The sequence below is a fragment of the Echeneis naucrates genome, chromosome 12 (assembly GCF_900963305.1).
Source record: "Echeneis naucrates chromosome 12, fEcheNa1.1, whole genome shotgun sequence".
Classification (NCBI taxonomy): domain Eukaryota; kingdom Metazoa; phylum Chordata; class Actinopteri; order Carangiformes; family Echeneidae; genus Echeneis; species Echeneis naucrates.
Genome location: NC_042522.1, coordinates 4,141,212 through 4,157,144, shown reverse-complemented (window position 1 = coordinate 4,157,144; position 15,933 = coordinate 4,141,212). Strand labels below are relative to the sequence as shown.

The window sequence follows — 15,933 nt, the reverse complement described above, 5'->3', positions numbered from 1 at the left end:
GCTTGGTTTCGAGATAATTCTGAATCAGGAAATAAAAATTCAAGAGGGGAAACTGTCAAGCAACCAGCTTTACAAGGACCAATGATGTACGCATAATGCATAGTGATTAACACATGACTTGAATGACAAAAAATGCCCACAGGATGTTATCATGAGTCCTTTGAACTGGATTACATATTACAAATTTATATTTCACAACATGATTTTTCTGTGGATAACTCCCCCAGACATGCTGGGACTATTTTATCTTATCTTAATTATGACTATTTTTGAATAAGAAGAAGTATATAGATGCAGATTTGTTTCTAGTGATGACATAGATGTTTCAAGCACGATCAATATAAAATTGATGACAAAATGCGTTGTTGCCTGAAACAGGTTGTAATTCTATTTTTGGTTTGTTTTTTCATTTATCCACATCTTACTTTAAGAAGCAGGAATACTGTGTCAGGGTCTAATTTTAGTGCAGAAGTAATAAAACATATTTGGAGCAGTAGGGCAGTGTATTAGACACTGACTAAAAATACAATGCAATTTCATTTCATACAAATGAGAATTCGAGTAAAAGCACAACAACCAGAATAGATGAAAATAGGACTGTCTGATGAGCTCCAGAATAAAGGGGGTCCTTCTGCAACTCTGAAAACTAACCTACAAAGAACAGCTAAATGATCACAAAACAGTCATCCCATCAGTCCAAATATGAACCCATCAGGCAAGACAGACAAACTGAGATGTAAAAGGTGAGTCAAAATAATAGCACAGTGGGTTAACAACAGTCTAAAGCTGTTCAGAAGCATCCCGAGGTGACAGCTAAGATCTGTTCAAAACATAAACATGATGCAATTTTTATAGTTATCAAGCTCACTCAACACATGTGAATGTCTGTACACCACGGAGGCCTGTTTTTTCTTTTCTTGTGCGTGTAAAGGGCAGTATGAAATTGTCTGTAACTTGTGTTAACACAGACCTTATCTCAGCCATGTCCCCAAACACCCCCGGACTTCAGGACAAGAAGTGTTAAAATGCTCATCAAATTCAGGGTGTTCGAATCCTGCAGCACTCTATTCGTAATTTAGTGTTGTATCATCCATCACACATTCATCCACAGCAAAATACCGGATGACCAAGTGACCATACAGTTTTCGTGACCCTCATCCTCATTTAACATAAGTCTAGAGTGACAACAAAGAGTTGTGCACTCTTTGTTGTGTCAAACTCTTTTGTAACATTACCAAAAATGTTGTGTGTATACTTCCAGAACTTGAGAGGACACAACTTTCACTTAAATTATTTTTGTGGAGACCTACGCTAACCTTAACCTAACTTTCACCAATTTCAATTTAAAATTCTAACCCTATCTAGATTTGCTTTGTGTCCCCAAAACCAAGTTGAGTCCCCAAACTGTGTCTTTATAAATAGACTGAGTCACACATGTTAACATGCAAAGATACAAATAGAGGGGTACCTCTTTTCTGCACCTACTCTAGTGGCGGCTAAACTCCAGGCCCAATCAAACAGTCCATTTAAATCACAGACCTTTCTCCACTTAATGGATAATTACCCTCATTATTCTACTGATGAAGTGGCACCTGAAAAATCCCTTTAATGTTTTACTCGCTTTGAATTTTGCAGCACTAACACGCCTTTTGTGCTCTATAATGCAAAAAGTTCTCTTCCAAAAAAGGTCCTAATGACTGTGTGGGCATCAGTTCAAACTGAAGAAAAACTAAAGGGCCGTCTCTGTCAAACAGTAGTAGAAGAAATTTAACTCCAGCTGCTGCCTTCTCAAGCTTTCAAGATATCATCTATCACACAGTTCAGACTGTCAGTGCAAACCATAGGAAAAATGACAGTTATTCTCAAAAATTTGAGATTTCTAGGTCTTGTTAATTGTCCACGTCAACTGAAGGAGGCTTCACTGCCCTTTCCCACAAAGGTTTCAGTAGCACGGCAGTCATTTGTACTATATAACTATATTCACAGCTATCAGCAGCCAGGCTGATTAATTGGGCAATCAGCAGGGAGGAGAAAGAGTTTTTTTACAGCAAGGTCACAGCATGAGCTGTCCATTATTCTCATCCCACACTGAGCTACATGTAAACATCTCATTGTTGTCATTTACCAGTGCACACAACACTGATCTTCAGCAGAAATGTTTAAAAGCGCGTGCATGCCAGAATTTCACTATAGATCTTATTCCTGCTGGTCTCAGCTTCTCACCCCTGAGGAGGTGGAACAAGGGGTTTCAAGGGGTTTAGTTTTTCTGTATTATTACATTAATGCTGACTAAATTTCTATTTATATTGACTTGTGTCTACACTAATGAAAAAAAAAAAAAACAACAACACGTGTCACTGCTTGAAACCAGTAGAAACAATATTTGGAGCAGAAGGTGGAGTTGAAGAGGAGTGAGGGTTGACCTGACCTGTTCTGTATTCTGATTGTGTGGTTAAGTCCGTCAGTGACACAGTAGCCACGTCCCAAATGCATCCCCTGTTGTATGGTCCATTTTTCTCTAATTGGGAACATCATTTAAACAATTAACATCATGCTGTGTTGAAGGGCACTCGAAAAGGAGACAGAGACCATAGACTCATTAGGAAAACATTTACTGAGATAGTAAATCAAAAGAGATAGACTTTTACAACAAATTAGCTATAATGCAATTTTAAGCATGTTCAGCACCGGCCTCAGTTTACAGACTCATTATAAACAGTGTATGGAAAATACTGCTTCAAACATCAAGCTGGGTCAAAAACAAACAGAAAGACATAACATATCGCAACACAACATGTGTAATGTATGCCATTTTCAGGTTTCATGATCTGCATCAGACACAAGGCTGTGTCCAGGCCAGATGGTTTTAAATGGAGCACTGCTGAGGGGCCATGGAGGAAGAGATGTGAAACAACGGTACTACAAGAAGTAAAAGGACAAGTGTATGTCAGGTTACTGCAGCTTGGCTCTATCCCTAGCAAGGTCAACAGACGCAGCAGATGCAGTGGCTCTAACACAACGCTCATAGGAGCATTTCACACACATTTGCACCATTGAATGCAATCCAAAACCCTTAGCAGAAACTCAGTCAAATACTCAGACACTGTACATGTATTTTTCAGTCGTCTCCAGGGACGTCATTGTTACTGATACCAAGCCCAGATAAACAAATAGTTTCATTATTATTTCAGGACCTGTCTGTGAATCTTAAAGAACTTTAATGGACAAGTCAATACAATCCTGACAGACTTCCAAGACAAAATGAAACAAATGCACTGTAACAAATGATGTTTTCCTTCTCCAATGATTTGGCCAGTTTTGAAAGAACAGGGTTTGTAACAGGGTGTGTAAATGAATATGCTGTTCTCTGCTGGCATATAAAATACTCAACAACTTCTGCTATAGCTTATGTCCTCATCCACATTGTTTTCTTTTTCTTTTTCGTTCTGTTTAATGGACAATAAAACAAAAATAAATACAAGGTCAAATGATGAAGCCTGATGACAAGCTGCACTCTGCCAACTGGGATTCACTTGGAATGTCTGTAAAAATGTTAAATGTCTGTACTTGTGTTTATAACATATAAACATATAAACATATAACTAGTTCTGAAGTGATTAGTCATTTTAAAACAGATAAAGTTTTGATAATTTTCACGATTTTCATTAGAGAACCATGCAAAACATTCATTCCAACTTCTCATATGTGATGATTTGCATTTTTCGTGTTCCTCAGCATTTAGTAGGTAATGAAAATGATCAGTACCTGTGTGGTGATTCGCAGTGACAGGTGCCTATCCTGTCCACACAGGGTTGGCAGCTTGCTGGTCAGTCATGCTGGTCATTCAACTGACTTTAAATGTGTATAATATTGTTCAACAACCAGCTCTGCTCCCCCGCAGACCAATAGCATCATACGTGCTAGTGGTCTCTGTGTGCTATTCTGGTGTACCTTGTGTGATGACTTGATATGTTTGAACCCAGAATGCAAACCAGACTGAGACAGCTTGAACAGGTTTATTGTGAGGGACACAATAAAGGGTATATCCAAGGGACAAGACAGTTCTGAGAAAGAGTGCTGGGTATAAGGGCTGGTGAGAGACGAGGAGGGGACACGCTGAGTAGAGCCACTCTGGCGCTGAGGCTTGTGTCTGCAGTAGTCTTGTACCTGGCTTGTTTGCAGAGCAGCGACAGGTGAGAGCAAACAACCTCAGTGCCATGGGGGGAAGGAGCAGCCTCTGAGAAAAGGTGAAGGTGACAGCACACAGCCAACACAGGAAACACAGGAAGCGGAAATCCAAACAAATACAATGTGCAAAATACAGGATCACCACACCTTGTCATTCCATCACAACCACACCATATGTGCACCATATCTATTTATTTATTTACACATCCTTATCCATGTCTGCACTGCCTTTTGTATAGGTACTTTTTACCTAGTACATGTACATATTTGCGCAGTTACTGACTTGTTTGTAATATTCTTCTTTCTAGCTTTCTCTATATTTTTATTTGTCTTATATTTTTTTCTTTATTTCCGTTCGCTATTTTTATACAGTCAGCTGATGGATGCGTGTGTATGTGATGTGTGTACTGTTGTTGTCAACACTGTGAATTTCCCCACTGTGTGATAAATAAAGGCAAATCAAACCTAATATAATTTCATCTAACAAATGCCCTCATCCTTAAAGCAAGAGAGGGCAGAATTTTTCGAAAACATAATGAGATGAATTCTTCTAAAGTAAAAAACAAAAACCAAACAGATGCATGGAGTGCTGCTTGGGTGTAGAAACATGTAGGCAGGTATCCCTCTGGTGTTCTTCAGTATGGGGATTCCACCTGCTGAAAGTTACTGAAAAGATCTGAGGCATTCAGGAGGGCAGTGAATTAAAAAGCCTTTAATACTTAATTGCTTCATAGATAAAAACATGCCAACATCAAGTACAAAATGGTCGCCTTTAGGCTGCTTCCAATATAGGTTAGCAAGTGATCACATGATCAGTATTGACCAATAGTCACATGACACAATTCGATCGGAAAAACCACACAAAACAGCAATGAAATAACTATATATATAGCTTTTAAAAATTGTACACTTTCAGTTGTAGCCAGTGAGTCCCAGACGAATGCACAAAGAAAGTCTTCTCTCAGACACAGACACACCAGCAGCTCTGTATGTTGACATAGCAGGCTTTGACCCAAACATCTATTAAATATCAAAAACACAAATTAAACTGAGGTTGATGGGATGTTTGTGTGTTGTATTAGTCAAATCATTTTGATGGTTGTTGTGGATGAAAGGCCAGGGATTACTAAAGTTCTGAGGGGAGCATGCATCAGATGCGATGACTACCCATTCAATAACCTTTAAAGCACTTTCGCAAAAACCTAATTCCTGGCACTCCAGAGGATCATCCAAGTGAGTAATTCTTTAGGACCTGTGAATGTTTGCACAAAATGTATCAGCAATCCCCCCCCCACAATCAAGATTAAGATACTGTATAGCTTGTTCACTGTATTAGTATGCACGAATGTGGTTTCTTGGCTCAAGATGTGTCACAAACAGCTTTTATTCCATTTGCCAAATGGGACAAAGCAGTAGAAAATTGCCCTTCATTCATACGCTTGCTGCTTTCATCCAGCAAAGGTACATCTTCTAATATAATCAACAGCTGTCTCTTGATTTTGTAGAAAAATCCTTGGCTTGAACAAAAACCACAGCCTTCCCCTCTACAGCTAGCGGTCCTGCCCTGTCACCCTTTAATGTATCCACTACAACTTCAGCTAACCTCTACAGTCATGCCAGTGCCACCTCCACACTTTTTACTTGCTCAGCCAATCTGGAAACATATAGGATCACAACAACAGTTGTGATTATGATCCAGTGTCACCATCGCCTGCCACATACTCAATTAATTCATCTTTCTCATTCCCAGCTGCTGCTTCCAAGACCAAGGTATCTACTTCAAGATTACACACCACAACATTTACCCAACAGCAGTACTGCTTACTACGAACCAAAGCCTGAGGATCATACAATTCATACAAAAAAAAAAAACATAATTTCATGGAAATTCCTTTGTCCCAGCCAAAGTGGTCGACCACCAAGTGACAACCAATAGAGAAAATTTGTCCCTGCTGCCACAAATAATAACTTAAGTTGAAAGCTTAAACAAAATTAGGCCTAAAGGGTACACATAGGGGCAGTACGGCGGCGTAGTAGTTAGCACTGTCGTACCACAATAGGTTTCAAGTGGGTTTCCTCCGGGTACTCCGGTTTTCTCCCACCATCCAAAGAAATCATGTTTAGGTTAGCTGGTGACTCTAAATTGTCCATAGGTCCGAGTGTGAGTGTGAATGGTTGTTGGTCTCTGTCTGTCTCTGTGTGTCTTGGCCCTGTGATGGACTGGCGACCTGTCCAGAGTGTACCCCTCCCCTCGCCCGGAACATTGGCTGGGATTGGCTCCAGCACCCCCGCAAACCGGAAACAGAAAAGCGGTAGAAGATGGATGGATGGATGGGTACACTCAGAAACACACAGTATATAGCAACATCTCAGATCAGCTCTCAAAGGTCAGGCCTTGTTTTCTAATAGAGCAGTTGAATAAGACAATGGTTAATTTTTTACTCATTATATTTGTGTTTCAGGAACTACTCAACTAGACTTGTGTTTAAATTCTGATGGGTTTTTTTAATACGTATTTATTACAATTATTCAACTAAATGGTTATGCTGCACTCTGCTGGCACAGACTCAAACTTACAACATGTCAAAAAAAACACAAAAACAGGAAAACAAAATAACTATCATGATCTAATCCATCATATCTACATGAACTGAAAACTAAATTATAAGAAGAATAGAATACGATTTTGCAACAATGAATTGATCCAGTTGTCTCATAGAACAATGGCACCAATAAAAACGTGAGATAATGAAAGCTCACTGGTTCATTTAAAGTACAGAATTTGCGATTAGATTTATCAAAATAATCAACCAACACACTTATTTATTAACTTTGTGTGGGCGTCGGTTTTTAGATCTTTCTGCTGCCCTGAGGTTTGAATGTTACTCAGTGATTGTGTAGCCCTGCCCCCCAAGCTTTTACAATCAGTGACCTACAGTCACAGGAAGTTATCCACTAACAGACACACGCACACACTACGACTGTCCACAGGGAGCACAGAGCCGCGGACAACTGTTTGTGGAGATAAATACAGTAAAAGGAACACGATGATGAGAGTCAGCCTGTCAAATCTGATAACATGTAAGTAAATGCTGAAATAAATGCGTGCTGCTTTGTTTCCTAACTAGAGTGAGCTACCTGTATCTCTACTGTGTGAGTAATTATTGACTTTACAGCAAATGTCTTAGCATCAATAAATGTTATTCAGAAGCAAGATTTTCAAAGTGTGTTGTGGGGCAGCCAGTGGCATAATGATTAGCGTTATTGACCCACAACAAGGAGGTTGCAGGTTCAGTTCCCTGCCCTGGGTCCTTTCTGTGTGGAGTTTGTTCTACCCATGCCTGCATGGGTTTCCTCCCACTATCCAAAGACACCATGTTTGGGTTAATTGGTGACTCTAAACTGTCTGTGTGAGTGTGAGTGGTTGTTGGTCTCTGTCTGTCTCTGTGCGTTGGCCCTGTGATGTACTGGTGACCTGTCAAGGGTGTACCCAGCCCGTCCCCAATGTGGCTGGGATTGGTTCCAACACCCCTCGCAAACGGATAAGCCGTAGAAGATGAATGAATGAATGAATGAATGAATGAGGTGGGTAAACCTCACCAACATTAAAAAGTTAACAACCACGTGAACTACCATCTAGATTGTGATTTATGCGAAGGCTCTATTGCAGAAATTTAATAGATAATTGTTGAAGATCTGAACAATTGAATTCATGTTTCTGTTTGAGTGACATAATTTCCTGTTCAGAAACATCAGGTTTATTTCATGACATTTGCAATACTAGTTATGAAAGATTTAGGATCAGAATTTCTAGACTGCTTTAAAGATGGTGTCACAGGTTCACTTTCTGATGGATGTTCAGGTCACACAACTGTAAAGTTTGATTCAGCGTCACTGAAAACCCATTTTCTTTTGTTGTTTGTTTCATTGAAAGAGAATGCGCATGATGTATTTCCGCTGGCTTTCTGATTTTTCACTTTGATTGAGCTCGGTGACACATGCGGTTAGTGACACACGTCTTTCATAACTGTATAACGTTTAATTAGTTAAACTATCTTTGGAATAACAATGAATAAATGAGAATCTCTGCCACAGGCCTTTTTATTTATTTCTGGCGCAGTGACTCAATTTAAAACTGTGACAATGGTACAATGCTAACATAGAGACATAGAGATTGCTGCTATTATTTCCTGTTCACAATAACCCTGATGACAAAACTATGTCTCGCATGGTTGTGCTTCATACCATGCAATTCGATTGTCTTGTTAGATACGCACCTGTCAAGTTTATTTTTTAAAAACAACTCAGACATAACAACTTGCTTTACTTTATTAAATATTTAATTTTTTTATGTTGGTGGTATAAAATTATTGTGGGTTCTTTGGGGATTTGAAAGAAATACCTAGTATCAGATTGTCAGAAGACAAAAGTATATTTTTAAATGTTGATGTAATATTTATATGGTTAAAAGACTGTGGATACCTGAACATTATGCATATATTGTATGTAATTGCTAAACATAGGCAATACTGACCTAGATGCAGCGGTGACTGAGCTCTGAGGAAAGTAGACCACAGATAAATAAAGAAAAACTAAAAGTGCTGCAGACTCCAGGGTCAAAAGAGAAAGTTTCAATGTAAAATCTCTAGCACCACAAGGAGAGATAAACAATGTATTAAACATAGAATAACTAACAACATTAGGCAACGTACTAAAAGTTATAAAGAGTAAATCACTAGAACTACTAGGCAGTTCAGGAAGAAGCTAACAACAAAAAAAGTCTCTAATTTAGAACGAGGAACACAAATAGTCGTAGAAATTGTGGAGGTAATAGAATACAACGTACGGAGCCGACAAAGAAAAGCAGGGAGCGAAACACAAAGTTCTGACAATGATGGCAGTGGAGACTGGGTCTTAAATACAGAGGGTAATCAGGCTCAGCACACCTGCACCCATCCAACCCTGAAACAGAAAAGACAATATAAAAACACAACACAGGAAACAGAATGCAACTTCAAAATAAAAGCTTGAACCGGAACCATGACAAACACATTCTGAAACCCTTCATGGATTTTAAACAAAAAAAAAAAAACAACAAAAAAACAGTTTTGTCACCTAGATTGGCGCTACTGGGGCCCCTTCCTGAAGCGAGGCAAGCACTAGGTGGCCAGGTCTTTGTCCATGTAACCTGGCAGGGCTCAGCCTGAAAGAGCAATGTGGGTCTACCTTCCCGTGCAGTGTGGTTTGGGTGGCAGTAATGGGCAGACATCTGGGCAACCTAATTCCCGGACGAGAAATCTGGTTATTGGTGGTGAAGAAGTTCTGGCAAATCGTGTGGCATAAAGTTCCCAGCCAAGACTATTTACTGGTGGCGGGGAGCTGTTGACCTCAACTCGGGACATTGTCAGACAGTTGAGAGAATATTTTGAGGATCTTTTCAATCCCACTGACACCAACTGGTGACATCACTGATAGCTGCCATTTGGTCAACCATAAACAAAACTGGATCCTATATTTACTTTAATGCAATTAATAGCATTATAACATTTTTGTTAAATTGGATTTTTCTGGTAAAACTGTGTGAGCTATGGAGTACAACATTTTCTAATAATTAATAAACAGGGTAATTGATATAAATAAAACAACTGACATCATAAATTTACAGATAAATCACTCTTTCAAATGGCCTCCTGAGACCCAGCCATTGTTGTATGTTCTTACAATGATTGACACTATTTGGGAATGCACACCCACTTTTTATCTTGAATTGCAGGTCTACTGTTGAGCCATGCATTTACAGCAGAAACAGAAGCTACACCATCTTCTTCACCATTTTCCACCCAGGGAGATCCAGGGAAGACAACCAAAATAGGCAGCACAAACGTAGGCACCGGAACAACTCAAACCCCCACCACCACCACTGGTACCTCACCTGTCACCCCTCCCACCAACACCAATGGTACCTCACCTGTCACCCCTCCCACCAACGCCAATAGTACCTCACCTGGCACCTCCCCCACCAACACCACTGATACTTCACCTGTCACCTCCCCCACCACCACTGGTACCTCACCTGGCACCACCACCACCAACACCACTGGTACCTCAGCTGACACCACCACTAGTGGCTCACCTGTCACCCCTCCCACCAACACCACTGATACCTCACCTGTCACCTCCCCCACCACCACTGGTACCTCACCTGGCACCACCACCACCAACACCACTGGTACCTCAGCTGACACCACCACTAGTACCTCACCTGTCACCCCTCCCACCAACACCAATGGTACCTCACCTGGCACCTCCCCCACCAACACCATTGGTACCTCAGCTGACACCACCACCACCAACACCAATGGTACCTCACCTGACAGCACCACGGGTGCCTCACCTGTCACCTCCCCCACCACCACTGGTACCTCACCTGGCACCACCACCACCAACACCAACGGTACCTCACCTGACAGCACCACGGGTGCCTCACCTGTCACCTCCCCCACCACCACTGGTACCTCACCTGGCACCACCACCACCAACACCAACGGTACCTCACCTGACAGCACCACGGGTGCCTCACCTGGCACCGCCCATATCACCATCTCTGGACCCCCAGCCACTCAAACCCAGTCCTCCACATTGGATAAGCAGGAACACAAGTCCAAAGCTCTGAGCTCAGGTATGATCTATCAAACCCAGTCAAAATATATTGCCATTAAATGTGTGCTGTCACACTAAATCTTTTATTGCACCCTTTATACTGAAATTGGAGCTGGTGTACTTAGCAAAAACAAGGAACAACTCCAACTATCAGTATGCTGTTCCGAGACTGAATTTGAGCTCTATCCCTTGTGTGTTGAAACCATAAATACTTTCTTTCCTCATTTATAACTCTTATGTTTGATAACACATCTGACTCAGAATTTTTATGACAGTGGTTTATGGACCTAGCCTCGAGACGTGGTGTCCTACTTAAGAACCATGTGTGGAATTGTTGAACAAGTAGCCAGAGAAACTGAGGTCAGAAAATCATGTTCATCAATCATCCTAACACAGTGAAATAGAATGGTGGAACCTGTTCGCTACATATTACCCAAAGTTAATGGATCAAAATGCTGATCCAAAATGCTGTAAAATCTTTCAGATCAGGTAACAGGGTAGTAATCTATAGACTTGGTGCAAAGAAGCCTGCTCACATCTTAGGCAAGTATTAAGATACCTCTCATTGGGCAGACTCCACCCAACAATACCTCAGCTCTTGCACACCAGGTTTCTGTACTCATTCCAAACCCATCAAGAATGATACATCAAAACTTGTGGAAAATCTTGGCTCTGTCCTTAGTACAATTTAAATCAGCAAGTTTTTGCCTAGTCACATAGACCAGGGGTGAATTATCAGTCCCAGTCCATTCAGAAAATGATACAAACCTCAATCTTACACTCAAGATGAGTTCACATAGATTGTTTCATAATGAGGCAACAATGAACAGGTCTTTTGACTGAGATAAGCCCATACATTTTGCTCAAGAATTGGGTGGAGCACCCAGACCCTTAAAATGTTCCTCCAGCTTCCTGAAAATAATCATCTGACTTAACAGTGAACTAAGTGACCTTGACTTTGACCTCAGAGGGAGGATCTATTCCTCAAAGTGTGGATGTTTATCATTTAAATCTTTTTACTAGCTAAGACAAGTGATGCAACTATCTCAACATTTTTACTGGACCTGCCTCACACACACACACAAACACTGTCACCAGTGTGCTGTACCAGTGTACTATAGTTTACTAATTAATGCTGAGGGTCAAATTCCAGCTCTGTCTGATGCCAAAGACATTTTCCAGGCCACAGTACATTTGCCATGAAAAGGAGAGTCACCAGGAGAACATTAAAGTTGGTCACTATAAATAAAATCAGCCTGGACATGTTTGATAGGGGTCTGAGTAATCAGGGAAGTATGACGTGTCATTAGATAACATAAGATTAAACCACGCAAGTTCTGTGAATGATTGTATTTGTTTTTAGTTAGTTCAGGTTTTAAGGGTTCAGATTATGAATCTACCCCATTTAAAAATCTGTTTTGAAGGTCGTTGTCTAAATATGTATTAAGCATCAGCAAAGATGTTTGTATCACCTCGCTTTCGTAAATGATGTGTATTCAGAGAAGAAAAGAAAATTTTCACTATCGTGTCGAAATGCTTTTAACAAAAACTTAGGTAGGAGAAGAGTTCCCTGCAAAGACTGTTGTGATCACTGTTTGGTCCTTACTACAGGTACATCCAAAAGATATATAAGCTGCAGATGTATAGTAAAACAACACCTTGTACAACATTTATTTACCCACATTCAGTATTTGCACATTTAATGTTTTTTTTTCTTTTTCCTGTCTCTCTATCACTCTGTCTCCAGAAGGCATTGCTGCCATCATCATTCTTTTCATCGTCATTGCCGTTGTAGTGTTGGGCGGGCTGTACTTCTACAAGATACGGTGACTATAGAGCTAAAAAAAAATTTCCTACAAATAACATCCACATGGAGCTGTTACTATGCACCTGACTGATTACGCTTACCTTTATTACAACTCTATGATGCTTAGTTCACCCAAATTAGAACAATATTCTTATTATTGTTATTATTATAAATTATTATTGTTCTTGTTGTTATTATTATATATTTTTGTGTATTTTCTACCTTGCTACCACAAAAAAATACAAGTAAATTTCATTCAACTAAGGTTATTTAGCTGTTTTTACTTCCTCACCTTCTTTTAAAATAAGTCTACCTTTTAATCTGCAATCTTTGTCAAAAAACATATTTAATATCATATTGATAACCAGACCCTTTATTTTCCACTTTTTTGATTAACTCTATTTCTTGTCTGCTGTGCTTTTCAGACGCAGGGCCTATGGTCCTTTAATGGACAGGGACTTCACTACTTTTGAAAATTTCAGCAACCCCATGTATGACAATTGAAATTTTAATGTCTACAGATGGACTCTGGAGTGTGTTTGTATATTTCTATTGAGTTTAGTGCAATCACATTTTATGATAATGATATTTAGCCTGAGATCTTGATTACACAAGTATGAACATGTCTCTTGATCTTTGTTCAGGTGGCTTCAATTTAAGTCACCAGGTCCCTTCAAGAGGAAATGAAATGTAGTTTTTCACTTGGGCAGACTGGACACTGCGCATAGTTTTTCTACCATAACTGAAGTGTCATAGTTTATATTGCAGGCAGAACAGGTATGCTCATCAGCTATTTGTAAAAAAAAAAAAAAAAAGTCTGCATTCATAAGATCGATGCGGACAACCTGAAAATGAGCTGTCATCATTTCCATAGTGTGAAATCAGCACTGGAAAAACTGGAAAAATAGACTACTGTATAGGGTTCCCTTCCTTATCAATATGTCTTGGGAAGTACTTGCTGGGATATTTTTTCCTGACCAGAAACTGTGAAATTATGAGATTCCTGTTGCTAAAATCAGATTTGAAGATTTTCCAATTTTCAGCTCTGAAATTTAATGTAGCTGTTAAGAGAAAGCCCCAAAAACTAAAAGAACACACATCTACAAATTCCCTTTTAGAGTTGTTGAGTTATCATTGAATATTATGAGTGTCAAGTTTTTTTCAAGGAGATTTTGTTTTGCTGCATTTTTAATTTTAATATTCATTTCTTTGGTATTTCATACAGTACTGTTTGAACATGTATGAAGAATAATGGACAGTTGGGATTCGTCTATGTGAATTTTACTGGATGACAAGATTACATTATTGTGCTGTTTTTAAATGATGAAAGAACAACAATGGTCCGGTCATTTTTCGAAAATAAAGCATAGAACAGATTCAGACAATAAATAAAACATAAATAATGTAAGTTATTTATGCTTTCTGTGTGGCTCGGTTCAAAAGACCCACGGACCCGCGGACTGGTCTGCAGCCTGGGGGTTGGGGACCGCTGATTTAGAGGAAAGCTGGAGAGGCACAGGCTATTTACTATGATATTGAGCCACAGAATTTGTTGACAAGCTGGTCCAAAGATCTGGACCAGTCTGAAATATGGCCACTACTAGTAAATAGATTAACACAGACATTCACAGTACTCAGAAGGTTCATCCTTCTGATTGTGATAATCCCTTGACTTTTCCTTTTTTCCATTAGCACCTCCATAATATTCACATGAGTTGGGAAATGTCTGAAGTATTTTCATATAATGTATTGCTGCTATAGATACAGATAGATAGATAATTATTTTTACTTTATTGATCCCCAATCAATAAAAATTCTTATGTTACAGCATCCACACCAACCCACTGTGAATACAAAAAAGGTGTGCAGAATATTTACAAAATAGTGAACAATAATTACAACATTGTACAATACAAAATAAAGTGGGGGAAAAGCTCTACAGGGTATTAAGTAAGATATGGATATACGATTGTTGTTTGTGACTATAATAATTGTCATTATATTCTGACTTTGCTTCATCCATGACTTTGGTTGATGGCCAAATAGCAGAGAAGTAAGTCTTCATCATCCACTTTGATATAGTAGTTGATATAATTTCAATTTTAGCGGTTTAACATTGTCATTGTAAGCATTTAGCATTTAATGCAATCGTGTCATTCCTAGCTGAAAAGGCAATTCATCATTCATAACTTTGTTTTTCGGCCCATGTGATTTGGATTTTTTTTATTATTTGTTTTTGAATTTTAATGATTTTTTTTTATGAAGCTCTGTTATCAGCTGCAAATAAAAATCCTCAGCCATAAATGTGACATACAGGTGACTTTTTTTAGCTCTGTTAAAGAGGCCTTTTAATTCCAAATCCTCCACACCCATTTATGGAATCTCCTGTATGCAACACTTCTACAAGAGAAGATGCAGAACACACATTCAGTAGATTCTGGGAATCAATACATTGTCTTCATCTCTGCTCCTCAGTGGGCTGCAGAGTGCTTATTAGTGGAAGCTTTAATAATAGTCCGATCATCACTGCCCTCTTTCCATTCTTCCTCTTTCTCAGACCCTTCCCACAGTCGTCCTCTGCTGCCCACATTCTCATTCTCTCTTCCTACTTTACCCCATTTAAACCTCCCAAAAGGATCTTTCTATCCTCCCATCTTATTTCCTCATTTACACCAAAAATCCAAAAATGTCAGCATGCACTTATGTTTTGGATTTTTCTGGAATTTGTACACATATACACTCTCTCTCTCCCTCTGTGAATTCAGGAGTTAATAATTAAATAAATCCCTTACTGACATTTTTAACATTTAGTTGAGAAATAATCATTAAGGAGCAATAACAAAATATCTCAAACACACTCATCAAGCAGAAGCCTTTTAATAATACTGTATTTGCAATTTATTATAAACTGCCATTGGAATAATGTGTGAAAAGCAATTTAACATTTCAGCTGGTCGAGGCATCAATAAAAGTTATGAAGTCTTAATAACGTGTCACCATTAGTCAATGTGACTTACTGGTCATACCAGTTTACATGATATAAAATCCACTGATTTAGGGCGCCAGTGAATTGAACTTTACTTACTATGTTGCTGATTATGATTGAGATTCTTCTTTTAAAAGCTACATCGAGAATTTGTAAAGTTAAAGGTGACAATAAACAAATGAAGAAGAAATGAAGTGAAGTGAAGTAGAAATGTAAACATAAAATGGAAATCATTTAAATGGTTTAAATGTACTTTGCACCACCGACACATGAACTCTCTATTTATCATTGT

General features: G+C 39.1%; 1 protein-coding gene across 1 annotated transcript; it reads left to right on the top strand.

Annotated features, from left to right (window-relative positions):
* The first annotated feature begins 7,151 nt into the window (after positions 1-7,151).
* On the top strand, positions 7,152-14,908 carry LOC115052272 (cell wall protein DAN4-like). Its single transcript, XM_029516308.1, has 4 exons — positions 7,152-7,269; positions 9,962-10,867; positions 12,596-12,674; positions 13,081-14,908. The coding sequence occupies exons 1-4, from the start codon at positions 7,236-7,238 to the stop codon at positions 13,157-13,159; spliced, it is 1,098 nt and encodes a 365-aa protein (XP_029372168.1). The 5' UTR covers positions 7,152-7,235; the 3' UTR covers positions 13,160-14,908.
* The last annotated feature ends 1,025 nt before the right edge of the window (positions 14,909-15,933 follow it).